Source organism: Delphinus delphis, chromosome 12 (genome assembly GCF_949987515.2).
Source record: "Delphinus delphis chromosome 12, mDelDel1.2, whole genome shotgun sequence".
NCBI lineage: Eukaryota > Metazoa > Chordata > Mammalia > Artiodactyla > Delphinidae > Delphinus > Delphinus delphis.
Genome location: NC_082694.2, coordinates 83,988,228 through 84,008,197, shown reverse-complemented (window position 1 = coordinate 84,008,197; position 19,970 = coordinate 83,988,228). Strand labels below are relative to the sequence as shown.

Genomic DNA, 19,970 nt, shown 5'->3' with positions numbered 1-19,970 from the left:
GACAATGACCCACAAGTTAACAAATGAAATTCTCAGTTCTCACCCACTCACTTCCTGTGGCTTCTACAGCACAACCTTATCGTGATTTTGAATCTCCTCTTCTGCCTCAGGTCTACTTCTTCTTTTTCTAGATTCCCTTCCTACATCCTAAATATGGCAGAAAAGCTACGTATCGAGCTCACTATATAGTAAGGCACTGAGCTGGATAATTTGGGGGATATGGAGATGATAGACAAAACAGTCCATGGCCTTAACTAAGTTACAATGTAACAGGAGGAGACTGGATAAACATGCACATTCGTAAAACAAACTAGAATGTGACACACGCTGTAAGGAAAGTTTGACCTCAGCTTCCATCTTTCTTCCAAACTGATGATCTTAGTCACTTCCATGCAGCTCTCATCTCTTGGTAACTAACTGTGAAATTCCTATCACCAGCCTTGATTTCTGGCCCAAATTCAAGCCCTATCGGTCACGGCCTCCTGAACGTCTTAGCCTTCAAACTAACCACATCTAAACTGAATTTCACCATCTTATTTCTCCACCTGAACTCCATTTCTTATCCCCAAACATGTGAGAAGGAAGAATATCATCAGTGGCATTTCAGCCAGACACAAAATTTCTGAAAATGCAGAGAAGACATCAACACACCCTGCCTGTTTATGCTGAAGATAAACAGAGATTGGTGATGGGCCAGGTAAAAATAACATTAATCTTTATTCTTAAATTTTTTTTATGTAATCCTTTATGAAGAGCCAGGTTCAAGACTTTTACAAGTTTGTATTCCAAATTCGAGCAGGACAGCACCTTATTCATCCTTTGTAAGTATGTGTGAACGAATGCACATTCACTCCAAGAACATTCCAGATATCACGTGTGCTTCTCAGCAAGTATGTGCTGACTTAAGACAAAGCACACACAACAGGGTCCGAGACAGGGCACCTTAAAGGGCACGTAGTCCAGTGGGGTTCCCTTTTGCAAATTAGGGGACCAGTGCCAGAAAGTAGTCAACAGCAGAATGAGAAAAACAGGCAATACAGAAGTTTTCTAGAAAGTTAAGTATATTCAATTTCAACAACTTCTCTTTGACTTTATGCCCTCACTTTTAAGATTAAAATTTTTCTTTATATTTTCTTTCTTTTATATTAATATGATATTAATATACATTAATATATATACCATATATAAATACATTAATATGGTAATAATAGGTAGGAGGCTTTTCTGTGTTTTTTTTAATAATGTTTTGATAAAATAAAAGGCAAATAGATATAAATTCTGTTTTTTGTTTAATTGCCTCACGAATAATAAAAAGATAAGCTTCAATCTATTATGGATTAGGAGAGCCCAAATCATATTATATATTCAGAGGGAAAAATTTATATTTCTTAGTTCATACAGAAATAACTTCTTTTCTGTGAGGAAATCAATTTGAAGTAGAGAAAGAAACCTGCTTAAAATGTAGACCAACTAAAACCAGGAATCAATTCTATATGAAATATTAAGCAATTGAGAGTTAAATTTATTATGGAAAATATGAACATTCCTCTAAAAGGATTAAGGCAAGGACACATGGTAGAACATCTCTCCTGCTGGTGAACGTGAATGCCAGTCTCCTTTGAGAGTCTATCTTCTCCAGCCCCTTTTGGATTCTTTCTTCCTGTTTCTCTGAACAAGCTCCACACCTGATGACATCCTCCTTGCATGGTGGTCAATGCGCCTTGCCATAACTGATCTGAGCCATAGAGGGAACCTCTGAAGCAGCTGCTTTGCTGCATACTGAGCCCGCCCACTCCTCAGCATGCTCTCAGAACAGCCAAGAAGATCTCACAGCATCCAAATCCCACACAAATAGCCCCAGCAAGTAATCTCTCAGACCCCCATTAAACCCACCGGATATACAGTCAGTCTACCTATAGCCCTCAAAAAAAACTGCTCTCTACACAGATGTTTTTACCTTATCTACGGCAGATACTTTAGCTCCTTTATCCAGCAGCAGCTCTACTACTTCTATATTTCTCATCTTGGTAGCCTTTATAAGAGGTGTTTCACCATCCTGTGGGCACAGATAAGAAAGTTTGCCAGATTAATACCTTTACTCCTAAATCTTTAAAGTCACATCAACACACGTGTCAAGAATTCAAATATCTGACCAGTCTATATTGAAAATGTTCTCAAGGAAACATAGTTGGAAAAACTAACAAGTGCTTTTCCTTTCATAACCAATCACTTGTATCAAAATACTTTTATATCACTCAACAGAGCAAGAGATGTGCCCCACTACTTATCAGCCGCTTCTGCCCCTCACCACTGTCTTTCCCCAGGCCCACCGCTGACACCTGCGCCACCTCCTCCAGAGGCTGCTTCCCGTTCTGACCACCTCACCCAAGTAGCCCACTACCTAGCCTGTCAATGTCCAGACAAGCCAGCGTCTAGATCTGTCAGATGTTGTCACCAGCGCCTCTGTGCTTCTAAGGAAGGACCTGTGTACAACAGGGAAACAACCTGATACGAGCAGTATGCCTTTGGGAAACCTTAAAAGAGTTTACAATTGCTTTCAAAATCAAATTAATAGAAATAAGAAGAGACCACAGTTCAGCACTGAATTAGGAAAAAGCAAAATCTGGTCAGAAGCCACGTGTGGTCACAGTAGCTGACACAAAGGTCTAAAAGAAAAAGAAACAAGATTCCAAGGAGCCACCACCTGCAAAGCAGAAGGTATCCCAGGAGAAGCTCTGCCCCAGGGCACTGAGGTTACCATCACTGGTTCAGAAGATGCTGCTCCAAATCTCTAACGGATGAAATAGGATTGTCTTACGGGTGATTCCGTAAGTTTGCTTTATTCATTCCTGCCATTTCAATCCAGAACTCCAAATATATTTTCCTCATGGACAACTATCACATGTAAAGCCAAATATAATCACTAAAGTCTTATACAGTTTTATACTTTCCACATGATTTGAGTAAAATAGACTAAAAGTGGTTGGTTTGGGGAACCAATAACCACACACAATGATATTTTAAAAGGAAATGTGTTCTGCATTCCAAACAACAGGAGCATAAAATAATTCTGGGGAAATGATCTGTCCACAATTTATGAAGAGCTGATACTGTACTTTCTGATTAAAATAAATTAAATAACAATTAAAATAAATTACACATTGCATTTTGCTGTGAATACACAACTCCTGAAAGGATATAAACTTACTCCTCAATTTAATACAGAACATTTCCAGTTAAATCAGTATAATTCTAATATCAAACAACTGTAAAAAATTGAAAAAAATAAGCAGTACTAACATTCAGCACTAGGTATTGCTAAGAGAACAGAAATGTCGTTTATACCTTTGTGCATATTTCAGTGTCAGGATTGCACTGTAAGATATCTCTCACCATCGTTGCATTTCCTTTCTCAACAGCCCAATACAAAGCAGTTTTATTGTCCTGCATAATAAAAAAAATCAACAACCACTTCATATAAGATATAATATTAAAAACTTCTATTTGTAAATATAAAACATTATTAACATTCCTATTAAAGCATTAATATATCTTACCAAGAAGCAGCATGGTAGAAAATAACATTAATCCTTATTCTATCTTGCATTTACTTGTGAGAAATTCTTTATGAAAGAAGCCTAAGAAAACTTAATACTTCTTGACTGAGAAAGCAGCAACCCCACATAGTTGATAAGGGAAACTATGCTTTTGGAAAGCAAACAGGTTTCAGGACCCTGCACTATGTTGGAAGTCATCAGTACCTGAGCTCTGTATCCTGTGATAAGTCACATAAATATTCTGACTTTCGGCTTTTGGCTTTTCATCTGCCCAATCTTTTCAAAAGATAATGCATAAGAGTGTACTACACAAACATATGGTGAATTGTTTTTTTACCATGTTTAGCTTTCTTAATCTCTATACTGCACCTATATACTGATCTTCATCAGATCCTTTAAAATCCTATCTAGTTCAAAAACCAAAAACAGATCCATGTGGACTTTGAATGCAGAGGTAGAGAACAAAAACACTGACTAAAACACAGGAAAACAAAATTGACAGACACAAAGGAGATCGGTAAAAGTCTAAATAGATGATCCAGTCACCAACTTTTAGTGAAAATATGATTTTATCCCGAAAGACAGTGAATGACTCTCTGCCGCTGCCACATTAATTTTCCGACACCAAGATTTCCCCAATGCAGTTCCCTTCTCAACACTGTACACTAGTTTCCAGCCTCTCTGGCACTACGTCCCTTTCTTTTCTCTATCTCCCATCCCACCCTCCCCGCCATCCTGCTGACAAGCTGATTTATTCACCAACTAAGGAATACAGTCTTTCACTTTCCCTTCTTACTAAATTTTCTCATCCCATTATTCCACTATCCTTGCCTGAACTACCGAGCCTTCCTTCTCTCTCCCTATCTAACCCACCTTTTAAACTTAGCTCAAATTCTACCTTCCCTTAAAAGCTCTCCTTACTGCCCACTTTCCCCACCTCAAGACTCTTACATTTGAACCTTTCACTAGGCAATCATATACTATCTTATACCAAAAGTGGCAACACTTTTTATGTTTACATAAAAACATAAGAATAAATATAAACAAAACAAACTAAAACCTTCCTAACTAAAACACATGTTTCTTCAGGCAAGGGACCCATGTTAAGACCCTCATGGCATTTGGCATAATATTTATCAGTTTGATTCAAAAGTGGATTTGGATACAAGCTACATACAAGGGAAAAAACTGAGCAGAAATGTAGACTCTCCAACCACAAAACAGGCTGTTCAGTACAGTTTTTTTTAATCTAAAGCTCTTGACATATTGGATATATTCTCAACTTTAGGGAAGCTTTTCCCTAAAATAAATAACCTTTACAGCTCTGTGAGCTATGACTGCCTTAAGCAAAATCCATAGGCACTACCAAGTGGTCCTGGGAAAGGCTAGCAAATGGGGGAAAAGGAGAAGAAAGATGAAACAACAGGAACAGAAGAACAATACATGGATGAAGAAGACAAAACAGAGGAAACACATACTAAAGAAAATAAGTCCCATACACTCAAAGTGCCACCAACTGCCTCGGTATCATAAACTACTCATGTCAGAACTGAATATATTTAGACATTAGTAAGGGAGGTGTATTTGAAAAACATGAACTTCTTTATGCTTTACTTCTATCTAAATCTAACTTGACATCAATACAGAAATTTCATAATAATGGCAGTGAAACTTAATAATACAGGCATCCATTAAACGTACTAGGATTTATATGTTTGTCTCCATAGGAAAACTGGAAGAATGACATTATGATCAGCCAACATATACAAACAATTATACTAAGATAACAACAGCCCTGTAATCACACACACCTGTCCTCTAATGTCTATATCAGCATATTTTTGAAGAAGTGCTCGAACAATTTCCACATGACCACCTCTGACAGCACCAATTAAAACAGTATCTCCACTCTAAAAAGACAAAAAAAAAAACCAAGGTGAATTGATGATGGAACAAAAAACACTGTTTTCAAGTTAAAATTAGTCATGTATTAATTTAACAGATTTTTTCTGAAAATTTCTTGGAAAAAATTATCTCTAAATAACAGAAAGTTAACTAATATTAATACCTGATATTAATAACCTTCAGAATAAGGGACAGAAGACTTTATACCTCAAAATGAGAACATTTATACCTGAAATTCCACGACGAAAGTTTAGAAAGATAAGTCACCCAGAACAATAAGCCATTCTATTTGAAGGTAACCAACCTCCCATTACAGATGTAAATTAAATAAAGTGACACAGTGGCTGTCAATGAACCAGAGGAACATTTGGAAATTACATAATACAAATCCCTTGGAATAATGCTATACGACAAAAGCCATGGATTCTAAAAAGAAGGGAGTTATAAAGCTAGAGCCATCTGTGGGTTTATAACCACATTTAGTTAAGGGAGAAGGTTGGTTCCCAGAACAGCATCTATATTCTATCAATTTGGCATTACAGGCCAACAGTGCACAAGACTCACTCCCCAGTACAAGGCTTAGATGAAGTTCACTACCTCATAAGGACATCTCTGCCCTGAAATTATATCCACCAAGCAATAATCATTATTAATTATATCTTCCCCTAGTTCAAATACTGTAAATGGCCTTTTTTTTTAACTGCTAAATTATAAATCAGTTGTATGAGTTTGGGCTGGGTGATTCCATAAGCTACAGCTCATCTCAATCCTAAGTGGGCCCCAGGGGGCTCTACAGCAAGAGGCAGGTCCTCGAGGATTATTAAGTCTAGCACCATGATGTAGTACCTTAACTACTACATTAAAAGTGTAAATAAACCCATGGCAGACACATTTTAGTTGAGAATATTAGCATTAATGTGGGTTCAGACTAGTAAATTAATAAAAGGTTATAAATATTTCATTGCTTACGATGTGTCATGCACTGTTCTAGGCACTAGGAAATAAGATAGACAAGGTCCCAGCTCTGAGAGAATTTATAGCCTAGAGGAGACTAACAGACAACATACAATAAACACAAATAAGAAATCAGATAAATGTAATGCAAATAAAATATAGTGATTTGATAGAAAGTGACTGGGTAGCTACTTTGGCTTGGGTAGTCTTGAGAAATCAGGACTAATGTGTAGGATTTGGTGCTTTAACAACAGGATATATAGATGCTGGTACCACTTACTGAGAGGGAGAAGACTGAGGGAAAAGCAGGTGTGGGATGAAACAAACAAGACACCTGTTTTGCTGTAAGTTAAGAAGCCCATTAGACATTCAAGTGGACAGTTCAAGTTGAGCTGGACAGACAAGTGTAGACTTCCGAGAAGAGGTGAGAACAAGAGATACCAATTTGAAAATTCTAGGTGTAAGGGTGGGAGACTTGAAGCCTTGGAACAATGAATAACAACAGCCATAAACAACACCTATAGTTAGGATGGTTTCAAGATCACATTTTCAATAACAGCATTATTTCTGAAAAATTTAGAAGAACACTTCCACAAAGATTGGAAAGTTTTAACTTATTAGTTCTAAAGGCAGAAATAAAACATCTTAAATGTATGTCATGCAGGAAGAATCTTGAAAGGTGGTGAGAAGTTAAGGTAACCTTCCATCAATGTCACCACTGAAAGACAAATTCTAAATAGATAACCTACCCTATCAGGTATGTTCACATATGTTCCAGCATCAAGTAGATCCTGTACAATTTCTGTATGTCCCTCCTTTGATGCAATCATCAAAGCTGTATTTCCATCCTTATCGGTTAAATTTACATTTGGATTCCTCTTCAAAATTTCTTTTACTGACTGTGTGTAGCCTCCTTTTACTGCCACAATAAGTGCAGTCATTGAATTCTACAAATCAAACAACACCCAAGAAATTAGTACTTTCAGAAAACATATAATTTATTCTATAGTCAAAAAACTGATGTTTTCAAATAGGTGGCCTATTATTAACAGTTATTTCTGATAATAAAATGCCAATATAAATAACCAGAAACAGACCAAAAGTGGCCAGAAGCATATTTTCCATTTTTGAAGATACATTAATTCTCTTCGGTCAATAGGACTGTTACGACATTCAATTCTTTAAATGATAATCCAAAATTGGAGTCATTTACAATGAACAAACCCTCTCACTAAAGTATTGACATATAAAATAGCTGACAGGATGATTCAAAATTAAACACATTCTAAGTTAAATAATCCAAAGTAAGAATCAATCAGACTTCAAAGAATTGTCTATAATAAAATCTGTATGAAAAACTGAAGTAAAACAATGAATTAATAAGCTATAGAATATTTCAATAAAAGTATAACATATTTCCCTGTTTTCCACAGTGATCTACAAACCACATTTTCAAAAGTGTCTTATTTTTAGTGGTTCTTTTAAAAACTGCACATTTAATTTATAACAAAATCACATAATAGAAGAATCTGACTCATTATAAAAGAAATATTAAAACTTATTGTTGAGATTTTGATCTAGTTTGAGATACCATGCAATTTCCTTATAGAAATATTTCAGTTATTATATCAGCCCCCAGAACTAAGCCATAATTCTCTCAATATTAAAATAACACCGCCTTTTCAGATTCCTCAGCAGTCAATAACCATAGAGACAAGCCACTCATCCACTTGATAAACTGTCCAGAAAGGAGGCAAGTGAAAGGTATGACTTCCATGCCTGGGTAAGAATCATGCTCTATCTCCGCACACCACTAAAATACTATGTACCCCTCGAAGGTCATCAATTAGTAGCTTCTGTCAACATGGACAATAGGAGGAGCTGGTTGGTATTATGCCAGGAAGTCACTTTTAATGATTTAGAATTCACTTCTGTTACATTGCAGCCAGAGATTTGGTAGCAACTCTTCTCAGAATCCTTTATGATCCATCTCACATAATAACAATAATTATGTTAACAGAAGTCTGTATTGTTTCTTGTGCATAAATGTCGTCTCCTTTACCTATATTCTTACAAGCTCAAGAGAAGAGCGATATGATAGGCTTCTCCAGTATCCCCAGCACATCTGGCACAGGGCTGGGTGGACAGCGGGTACTCAATAAGGAATTTATAACTGCTAGACTGTAAGATATACTGAACCAATTTTTAAGCTATATAGGTTTTGACCACAGATTTTTGATATTTTTAAATCTATTAGAGAAAACAAGTCACAGATTAAAATATCAAAAAATTATATTATTTTAGAATTTTAAAGAAAAGGTATTTTAACAAAATAGAAACTCTTTCCACAACAGTAATTCAAACAATTTGATTTGGGGAGTATTTTAATTTATACTAAGATTACTAAAAGATATTCCATATAGTTTTAGCCTCCCAAAATTTATGTGCATTAGCAATAAATCCTTAAAAGCACATATCTGTAATACATAATATCTATAATATAATATATTTACCAGGATAACAGAAGATGTTTGTTTTTCTAAGTATCGTTTAGAAACTATAGGGAAATTTTTCTAGGTATATACTAAGGAAAAAGTATTCTCTCTCTTAAAACTAAAAACATCTCTCTACTACCAGCAGTTAAAATAGAAAAGATACTTACAGCTCCTTCTTGATCAACATCAGCTCCCATAGCCAATAAATGTTTTACACATTCCAAATGACCCTTTCGTGCAGCCCAAACCAACGGGGTGGTTCCATACTATTAAAGAAATAATAAATTTAAAATTATTACCTAAGGTGTATTAAAAGAAACTAGCTCTCACCATGAATTTTGATAAAAATCATACTTTGAGCATTTTTAGATTATGGTTTATACCAATCATAATTTTAATCCTAGATAAATCATATTTTCCCCATACTATTTCTCCTTAATAGATGATTAACCACTGCATGAAATGTATTTTAAATTTAACTTTTACAATCAGTGACAATTTTTCCATCATAATGTCATATAGCCTCTAATTTCCAACAAGCTTTCTCTGCTTCCCATATCTTGTGAAATATAAAGTCCAACAGTCTGAAATAGTAACAACCAAGTGCCAAACACAGTTCTAAATAGTTTACACGAGATAACGTGTGTAATCCTTATCAGAAGAATAAGTACAAACCACAATATCACATTTTAACAGATGAGCAAACAAGGCCCTGAGAAGTTAATTACAGGCTCGAAGTCACAAAGCTACTAAGAGGTGGAGCAAGACCCATGAACCCAACAAGCCTGGCTTCAGTCTGTGCTCTTAACCACCACCCCAGATCGGCCTCTGTACCTGACAAAATAAATGTCCGCCTAGAAACTGCACTCAAAAGCGCCTTCTGCTGGAACGTGATTCAAAAGACATCAGAGAATGTAAATCATGCATAAAAGCAATGCTTTATCTTTGGGGAGATTCATAAGACAATGAAGAGACACAAGAATACTCACAGTGACATTTAACTACATGGGAGACTGCAGGTTGAAATGAACATTTAATGAATACCTACTTTTTATAACAGCCTTGACCAATAGAACTTTTGTGCACTGATGGAGGTATGGACAGTGAATACTGACTACAGAAGAAGGGGCATCTAAGTTGACTGGGTAAGTTAAGGAGACTTAACAGAGAAGCTAACACCTCAACTGAGACTTGAGAAAATAAATAGGAGTTCATCAGGCAGAGGAGGTCATAACATTCCTAGCAGAGGGAATAGGATAAACCATGACACGCACTTCATAGAAATTCATAAAAGTTCACAGAATGGGGCTTCTGTGAACCCGCCTGCCAATGCAGGGGACACGGGTTCAAGCCCTGGTCCAGGAAGATCCCACATGCCGCGGAGTAACTAAGCCCATGCGCCACAACTAGTGAGCCTGTGCTCTAGAGTCCGCAAGCCACAACTACTGAGTAGTAGCGCCTCAACTACTGAGCCTGCGTACCACACTACTGAAGCCCGCGCACCTAGAGCCCGTGCTCCGCAACAAGAGAAGCCACCACAATAAGAAGCCCACGCACCACAACGAAGAGTAGCCCCCGCTCGCCGCCACTAGAGAAAGCCCGTGCGCAGCAACAAAGTCCCAATGCAGCCAAAAATAAATAAGTAAAGAAAGAAAGAAAGAAAAAAGTTCACAGAATGATAGACAATCTTCTGTATCCAAAAGCTTAGTGTATATGGAGACGAATGGCAAGAAGTGAACCTGGGAAGAAAGACTGGGGTCCACCTGAAAAGTCTGGGCTTTGACCTGAAACCACAGAAGCTATCAAAGCTCTCCAAAAGCAAGAAAGAATGAAATAATTAAATAAATATTTATCAAATATTTGGGGTATTAAGGATTTTAAAAAATGAATAGAACAAAATCCTGGGGAGCTTTCTGGAGCTGATGGCACATGAGCTGAGTGTGAAGGATGAACAGAAGCTAAAGCAGACGAGGATGAGAGGGCACTCCACACTGTGAAAGAGCACCTGCAAGATGTGGAGGGTTAAAAACAGATGGACTCAGGAACCTGCATCATTTGATAGTTGAGTAAAAGTAGTTTGGGGTAGAGAGAGCAGGAGAGAGGGTAGAGACGGAGGCAAGGATTATCTTTATACATCATAACAGGGATTGATGTCTTTAGGATTTTAAATATGAGAGAGAAAGAACAAGACTTAAATTTTAAAAGATCATCTGGGGGCTTCCCTGGTGGCGCAGTGGTTATGAATCCGCCTGCCAATGCAGGGGACACGGGTTCGAGCCCCGGTCCAGGAGGATCACAGCGGCTGGGCCCGTAAGCCATGGCCGCTGAGCCTGCGTATCCTGTGCTCCGCAACGCGAGAGGCCACAACAGTGAGAGGCCCACGTACCGCAAAAAAAAAAAAAAAGATCATCTGGCAACAATACAGAGAAGGCAGACAGGACCCACAGTAGAAAGAAGAGCTACAACAGTAAATAATGAAGATAGGGAATCAACCCTACCTATTTTCCTGAGAATGATGAATGTGATATAAAAGACAATGGAAGGACACTTAGCACGTATTTAATACCTAGGAGGAACCCACCTATGAGATGTGTGTCTTTATAAAATGTATTAATAAATATAAACATAAGATACATCAGAGCCGCCGCATGAGATCATATGAAAATCCTTGTAAGTTAGACACACTGAGTGGACATAATATGAACTAGAACCTGGAAAGATCTTGCTGACCTACCTTATCGGAGCAGTTGACTTTAGCACCATTTTGCAGTAAAAGTTGCACTATATTTGCATGGCCTCTCCCTGCTGCCCAGATGATTGGGTAAACACTGTACTGCTGGGAGGTAGGCAGGTGGGTGAGTAGGTACACAGGGAGGGAGGGAGGGAGGGAAAGAAAAAGTCTTTTAGGTGGATATTTACAGCACACATTTGCTAAGAAGAGGAAACAACAAAGGGAGCAATATAAAGTAGTATTTTACAAAATCAAGTTACAGACCATTCTCCACTTTAAAAACACATGTAATACTCATAATACATAACTGGGAACTGAGATGCACTCAACCTTAAATATATATTATGAACACATCTATTTTTATAGATTCAATACACAATGTAATTATCTAACCAACAGGTAAGACTAATAAGAATATAAAACCTTTCTTTATAATCCGTCCATTAACTTGAATAAAACCATTTCCTGTTTTTCGGCTGTACTGAGGTATAACTGACAAATAAAATTGTAAGACATTTAAAGTGCATGTAATGATTTGACATACATATACATCGTGAAAGGAATCCCCCCATCAATAAAACAATTTCTTAATCTGCAGTCTGAGATCAAGTCTCAAGCAAAGTACAATAGTAATGCATGTATTACCACCTATAAGAATGTATAGTCTGCTGTTTTTAGCCACCAAGTTTGTGGTGATGTTACAGCAACCACAGAAAACTAATACAGGTGACTTGGAGTAAGGTTTTAGCAGTGGAGAGGGCCAGAAAAAAAAAAAAAAGAATATAGAAAAGTGGCATGGATATTTGGTAAATGTCTCTTTTCTTTAAAAGAGTTTAGATTAAGAATACATACGCACAGAAAACAGGTAAGATGACTTAAGGATTTCAAAATCTCCTTTTGAAAAATTGTATAGTTATAATTAACATTTAAACTCTAAGAGTTGCCTTTTTGTTGATAAAAACTGAGAAATAAGCTTAGCCTCAGAAAGAAATTCTCATTGTGTTTTGAAATCACATTCTGCATTATTATCTTTAGTAAGATCTAGATTATTTTTATCCACTACGAAGTCCAAAGCATAACCAGCCTTAAGTATTCCCTAAAAGAACTTACCGCTTACATTACAGATGGATTTTTTGTTAACGCTTACCAGACCAGTAACACTTGGATTGGCACCATGAGAAAGAAGCAATTCAACCACTTCAGTACGGCCTTTATAACATGCCCACATGAGAGCTGTCCATCCTCCCTAAAGAAAACAAAAAGGTGGGGCAGGGGAGGGAAACAAAACACTGGATTGTCTCTAAGCACAAAAATGGCATTAATGAAGTTCCTTTTGTAAGCTTTATTCTTTATAGAACCATTGTTTTAAGAAATCACTACTATGTAGTTTTAAACACCTAAGCTCCCCAGAGAAATACACAATAGTATCTGAAAAAAGTCAAATCTCTTAAGTCCAGTAATGATTACTCCGAAGTTTTATTATATTTTGGAAATTGACATAGAGAACATTCATGTTGGACTCTTTCCAAATTTCCAAGATTTATTTTGGTTTTATAAATATTTTCCTTCAGTAAACATTCTATGTCTCCAGATATTCTCCTCCTGGTATGAGTCTAGACTTTTTCCAGAGAGGGATTCCAGCAACCCTATTCAACTCCTGCATCTAAACCCATCCTATAAATTCCAGATCATTATCATACCTCTTGCTAAAAAAGAGAGGATGAGAAGGCACTGATCTGTAGACCATGATTTCCAGGGGTGGGCAAAGTCATTAAGTATGAATTAACAGCATAGTAACTTTCTATTTTTTAAGCTACAGGAGTAGTGTTCTTGTTTTGGCAATGTTCTCTTTAACTATAATGCAGTTCAATGAAAGAGACAAATGCAATCAAATTATACTAAGAAGTGAATGTTTTGTTTGCTTTTTTTTTTAAATCAGTATTTGCACCAATCCAACTTTGGGTTCAAGAATATAAATCACTTAATCCTTCTGATTCTGTTTCATTGTCACTAAAAAAGAGATTTAAGAAAAATACTTGCCCTAATCCGAAAAAGGCAAAACTATAGAAAGGGAAAGCAGATCAGTGGTAGCCATGGGTTGGGGAGTGGGTGGAGGGGCTGGTTATGAAGAAGCAGCATGAGGTACTGTTGAAACGATGCAACTGCTCTGTACAGAGCTGTGGCGGTGGACATATGACATCATGTGCTTGTCAAAACCCACAGAACTGAACACCAGAGAGACGAATTTTATTGTAAGTAAATGTTTTAAAAATCAACTAGAATATGGGGAAGACAGAATATAGACTGGGATGAATTAATTATATTACAAATGAATCACATAATTACTTAGAAGCTGATCTAGGTAACTCTGGAAAGCAATATTTTGACTGAATTCTGTAATAATGCTAAAGACGAAAAGAACTGTATACAAACAATGTATTTAGTAGCAAATCTGTTTCTCTCACGGTATGGATTAGAAATTCTGAAACTATTTGTATACTAGAGGTGAACAAATAAGTAAATATATAGTGTGGAGAGTGAGAGCCAGATTTCTCACAGTCAGAGGAGAGTTACAAATTAAGAAAAGGGAGAAGGCTACAGTGGATTGGGTTCATGGTTATCGACCTAGTCTATCTTAAAAAAATATATATATATGTATATATATATACACACACACACAGATACAGAATAGATGTATGTGTATGCAAGAGTTAATATACAGACATGTATTTCCTACATCTATCCAATGAGAAGCACTACAGCAGTGACATCCCAATAACAATAAGCATACCTAACACCTAGATTACTGGTTTCTAAATAACATTTTCAAAAAACAGTAACTAGGGTTCCTTGGAAAACTGATTGATTCCAGGGCTGATAATCAGGGAAACAAGGCAGGGAAAATATAAGATGAACCTGAGCCTGAAGCATTTTGTAATGCCAGAAAGTAAGGAAGTGCTAAAATGTATATCTACATGTATCTATATATAGATATATATTTAGAGAGACAGAGAAAGACAGAGACAGAGTCAGAGAGAGAGAACTCTTCTTTACAGAAGAATTCTAATTAATAAATGTAGATGGAATGATGAAAATAGAAAAATCACCATTATAACACCACAGTCATAACTGCTGCATGCAAGATGCATTGATGGATGCTAAAATAAATGAATGAAAGTTTAATCAAAAACAAGATATTTGTACAGTCTCAAAGTATCTTCCCTCAAATATTTAGTAATTACAAAGGGAAATCTGACAGACACTACCTTAGCCAGGATACATCACCAGTGATACATTCTGGTGATGTATGTATCTAGATGTGGTACACTAAGAAAGGCATATCACCTCCTTCCCAATAAAGCACAATCTCAGTCTAATCATTAGAAACATCAGACAAATCCAAATTGAGAGACATTCTAAGAATGCCAGACAAGAAGTCTTCAAAGGTGTCAAGGTCATGAAAGACAAAGAAAGGCTGACATAATTTATTTAGGTCAAATTATAGAGCTGGGCATTTAGTCAAGTCTTACACACACCAATATTGTAATCTGTAAAATTCCTGCCCAGAATTGTGTTAATATCATTCCCTCATTTTAATTTGTATAGTATCACCCTATGCAAGAATCCCTGAGATAAAAATTTAATCTTGAGAAACCTATGCCCAAATTTGCAAAATGAAAAGACTGGAACTGACTGCCTATAGCAATGCTGTAGTTTGGTGTCCATTAAAGGTCTTCTCAAGGAAGAATCCTCACTAGACTTCCTGACATTATATCCTGGAATTATTCCTGAATCCCAGACAACCCCTGGTACAACCTCCTCTCCTCACACAAGTCCCAGGGACTCTGCCCTCCCTCACAGTTCAGCAGCTGCCACCACCCACCCAATTCTCTGAGGTTAGGGTCTCTCAATACTAACTACTAAGGGAGACACAGTCCTCAGTTTCCCTAATTTGGGGTGTTTAAAAGCCAAACACAGAGGCCCTTTAAATGTTAAAATATGCTGTGATTTGATAAGTACTTCAGGGAAATGAGAAATATGGAGAACTAAGAAAGTTTAAGAAACCATTTTTTACAAATCTTGACAAGTTTTTACACATTCACAATGTATACTTTATAGTTCCTAACTCCCTTGCTGATATATATGGAAGAATGATAAAGGAGAAAGCCTTTGGAGTAAGCAGTCCTGGGTTCAAAACTCAGTCTGACTGCTTAAGAGCTAAGTGACTTTGGGCAAAGAGTATTTCTTCCAGTCTCAGTTTCCTGAACTATATATGCTGAGAACAAAATTAACCCTTAGCCCATAGGATTCTTCTCAGAAGTCAATTAATGATAGGCTAAAAAGAACCTGAAGGGATCAGGCATACAAAAGCTACTTAATATTAATTCACCTGATAAAATGGTATGGTGTTTTTAATAAAATATTGAGAACTAGGTAATTCCATGAATTTCTCTTCTGCTTTATTATACACCAGTTAAGATAAGAACACTGCATTTTACTTTACCTGCCATACCCATCCTTTGGCTAGGTTACTGACATCATTACCTTCTCTCCCTAAATTTTTATAGCAATGTACTTCAATTTCTTTTCAGAAATAGGGAGGATACAAATGGTTCTGTATCCTTCTATAAAAATAAGTATACCAACCACTTCACTAAGTTTTGTTTTTTTGTTTTTTTTGGTTTTTTTGCGGTACACAGGCCTCTCACTGTTGTGGCCTCTCCCATTGCGGAGCACAGGCTCCGGATGCGCAGGCTCAGCGGCCATGGCTCACGGGCCCAGCCGCTGCGCGGCATGTGGGATCTTCCCGGACCGGGGCACAAACCCGTGTCCCCTGCGTCGGCAGGTGGACTCTCAACCACTGTGCCACCAGGGAAGCCCCACTTCACTAAGTTTTAAGAATAAATATAACACTGTAGAAGAACACCGTGTATATATTACATCGTACAATATTAAGTGCAAGATGGTGGAGTGCTGCAGTTTCTTAAAAATTCAGACCACCTGTACTTCATAAAGCATCAGCAGCAAAGTAATACATGTTGTCTATATCAAGGCAGTTCAATTCCTTCTTTTTTTCCCCTGTTAAAATTAATCTTTGAAAAGGCTGTACATTTTGCAGAATAATTAAGCCAGAAATGATCCCTTTCTTCACCTTTATGCTTTAAGCAGATGCCAAGATCAAATAAGAGCTAAGATAATTAAGAATCATATCTTGTTAAACTTGTAATGGGTACAGATGGCATTAGGAACATAATCACATTTTGAAAATAAGTTTATAAATATTATTCTGAAAATCATGACTTTAAACAACTGAAAATATTTTTAAAACTATACTATGTCCCTCTTAAAGTTCTCCTTAAAGGGAACAACTTTCTCATGAGTTCTAAAACTGATACATTATAAAGGGTAATAGGTTGTTTTAACAACATTTCAGAATTAAAATTCTAAAATAAACAGAAAATAATGACTAAGAATATTCTAAAGGAGGTGCATTATATCACCGGGTTTTAAAACATTCTTGAGGGTCATTTCAATGCCCAATCCCAAATCCTAAAAACATTATTATAGTATCACCTCACACATAAAAATACAGGACTTAACACATATCCATTACTGCTAATAAGATTCCAGCTGATTAACAGTGGATAAAGAATGTCCATACCATATCACGGTGCTCCAGGTTAGCCCCACATTTAAGCAGTTCTTCCACAATGTGCAGGTGCCCTTCTTTTGACGCTGATATAAGTGCTGTCCAGTTATCCTTGAACACACAGACACAAATGTTACCATTTCAAACCAAAAATAACATTCCAAAGTGAGGAAAAATAAATGTGAATTTATATACCAGATGATCATACCAAATTGACATGATCCGACCCACTCTAAACTACTCTGAAATTACACTGAAGCAAAAGCTCTGTTAAGAATTTATCTGTCTACCTGTATGACTACAATGGTGTAAAAACGGTTTCACAACTGCTTGTTCAGTCTTTTCACTGGACTTCTAATCACATACTGTGTTTTTCAAAAAGGAGAAAAGATGACTATCAAAACCTCAAAGCTAACCTTTGTGGTTAGCAACCATTACTATAAGTTGAAATTAAAGAGCCTGCAATCAGATTTAAGAGCACATTTACAAACTATTAAAGAGATCCCATTTGATGAGTTTAGAAACTGTATGATAAAGAACTATTCTTTATTTTTTTAAATAAAGCCTACAAGTATCCTATCCTAACTTTTATCCATGAGTGTACTATAATTTAATTCAAATGATCACTCAATTAAAATCACCAATTTAATATCATCGATTTGAATCATAAATACAAACAGAAAAACAGATGTAGCTGTGTGACCCTGAAAAATAATTCCTGGGAAACAGAGAAAGTAAGCCTCTTGGAATAGTGATTTATCCCTCATAAACGATATCAGAAGGGACCACATCTTTCTGGCTTACCATATGTGATATTTATAATAATAAGATACCATTATGGGGAGTTACTTAACAATATGACTCATACATATCTTCTAGGCAGGCATTTAATTTTAAGTATATGTGCTCCCTATTCAACCAGTGCCATCTATACATTAAAAACCCTGAAGAGCTGAGAACTTTCACTGAAAGTAAAAATTTCTCTCCTGTTATTACCCCTTTTAAAAAATTGAGTTAGACTATTACTAGGCAAAGTTGAGATACAGAAGAAGTACAATCTATAATCTATTACTTCTGAATCATTTCTTAAAAGCAAAGTTAAGGAAAAGAAAAAGACAAATGAGTAAATTATTTCAATATATACCAAATCTTCCAGATTGCAATTAGCTCCATTCTTAATTAATTCTTTCACTATTTCCAGATTGCCTTGTTCAGCAGCTATCATCAATGGAGTCTGGCCACACTGGGGATATAAAAGACACAGAGAACTTGTCAAGATGCTGTACTTTAGCTGAAATACCAGTTAATTACAGCACACTTACTTTTTCCTGATGTTATGTTAAGCGCTATTTATAGTATTTCATTAATTTAGAAACACCTCTGAATTCTTAATTTCTCAGATTACTAATAATGTAAAAGTCAAAGAGAAAATGAGACTTTCTTTATGACAGCATTAGCAATCTGTTTTTGGCACTGCAATTTTATTCAAAATAAGTAAGCATGAATAATACTAGGCACTGAAAAGTAATTACCACGATGTATATAAAAATCTTAGGATATCTGTGGTAACCAAATTCTCTACCAATACAGTTAGAATATGATATAGAACGTGGTTTTATTGTATGTATAAGATGTTTTATCAGGACTAGAGAGAGGAAAGTAAAGCAATAAATAAAAACAATACAGGTGCTGTATATATTATGTAGTTTTTTTAAGCCTTCCCTTATAACCTTAATTCATTAAAGTCCCTACTAGCTACATCAGAGCTGCCCAGCCTGTGCCTAGAATGAGTCACAGCATAAGATACAGTGCTCCCCAGCCCTGAGACAGCAGGGCAGGGCCTGGGCAGCGGGATCCTGGGACAGGTTCCCTCCAGCAGCAAGCCTTGGCTACTGCAAGTGCAGCACACACATTATCATTTTCTGTACATGCCGCGATATCAAACAGGTTAGAAGCACTGGGTTAAAGGTGCTGAAACATACTAAGGTATATGAAAATTACACCAAAAACTAAGTTCAATTAGAGAAATATTTATCTAAGCACCTACTTACTGAATGTGTATCAGTGGGGGGGGAAACATCAGTGATTTTTTTAAATGCTAATCTGACAATATTCCACTGCTTAAAACCCTCCATGGTTTCCTACTGCTCTTTTGGATGAGAACCAAAATCCTTACGTGGCCTGTGGTCTAACGATGGAGAGACGACAGCAGGCCTACCTTGAAACCTGTGCCAGGCCGTTCCCTCCTCACCAATGTGCCCTCAAGCTCTTTCCCACCTCGGGACCCTCAGACAGAGTCTTCCCTTTACCCCACCCAGTTAACCCACCACCCACCCGGCAGCTCTTGGGTCAAACATCAACCCCTTAGGGAAGCCTTGCTAACCCCCTCTAGTTTCATTTACTAAACTAATCCTTGTTTGTAATTACACATTTATTTGTGTGATTAACAACTGATTATTGTGTTTCCTCTAAAGGCCCTAAACTCCCAGAGGGTGGGAAGCATGTCTGTTTTGTTTGTTTAGTACTGTACACCCCCAGCGTGAGGTAAAGTGACTGCCACACAGGTACTCAAATATTTATTGAGTAAATGAGTGAGCGAAGTCTGAAAGAATTTAAAAATCCACTAACGGCAACATACAAACATAGAAATAATTATAGTAACAGGCAATATGCAACAG

At 36.7% G+C, this 19,970-nt stretch overlaps 1 protein-coding gene across 11 annotated transcripts in view; it reads right to left on the bottom strand.

Moving 5' to 3' along the window:
- KIDINS220 (kinase D interacting substrate 220) overlaps positions 1–19,970 on the bottom strand; it is a 98,273-nt gene that overhangs the window by 66,415 nt on the left and 11,888 nt on the right. For 6 of the 11 annotated variants that reach the window (XM_060027134.1, XM_060027142.1, XM_060027144.1 and 3 more), the window contains exons 3-11: positions 18,437–18,535; positions 17,305–17,403; positions 12,790–12,888; positions 11,646–11,747; positions 9,079–9,177; positions 7,166–7,363; positions 5,369–5,467; positions 3,346–3,444; positions 1,958–2,056 (exon numbers count right to left, since the gene is read on the bottom strand). In XM_060027134.1, the coding sequence (XP_059883117.1) occupies positions 1,958–2,056; positions 3,346–3,444; positions 5,369–5,467; positions 7,166–7,363; positions 9,079–9,177; positions 11,646–11,747; positions 12,790–12,888; positions 17,305–17,403; positions 18,437–18,535 (993 nt within the window). The remainder of the gene's footprint in view (positions 1–1,957; positions 2,057–3,345; positions 3,445–5,368; positions 5,468–7,165; positions 7,364–9,078; positions 9,178–11,645; positions 11,748–12,789; positions 12,889–17,304; positions 17,404–18,436; positions 18,536–19,970) is intronic. The other 5 variants (XM_060027141.1, XM_060027143.1, XM_060027136.1 and 2 more) reach the window with 1 other exon arrangement.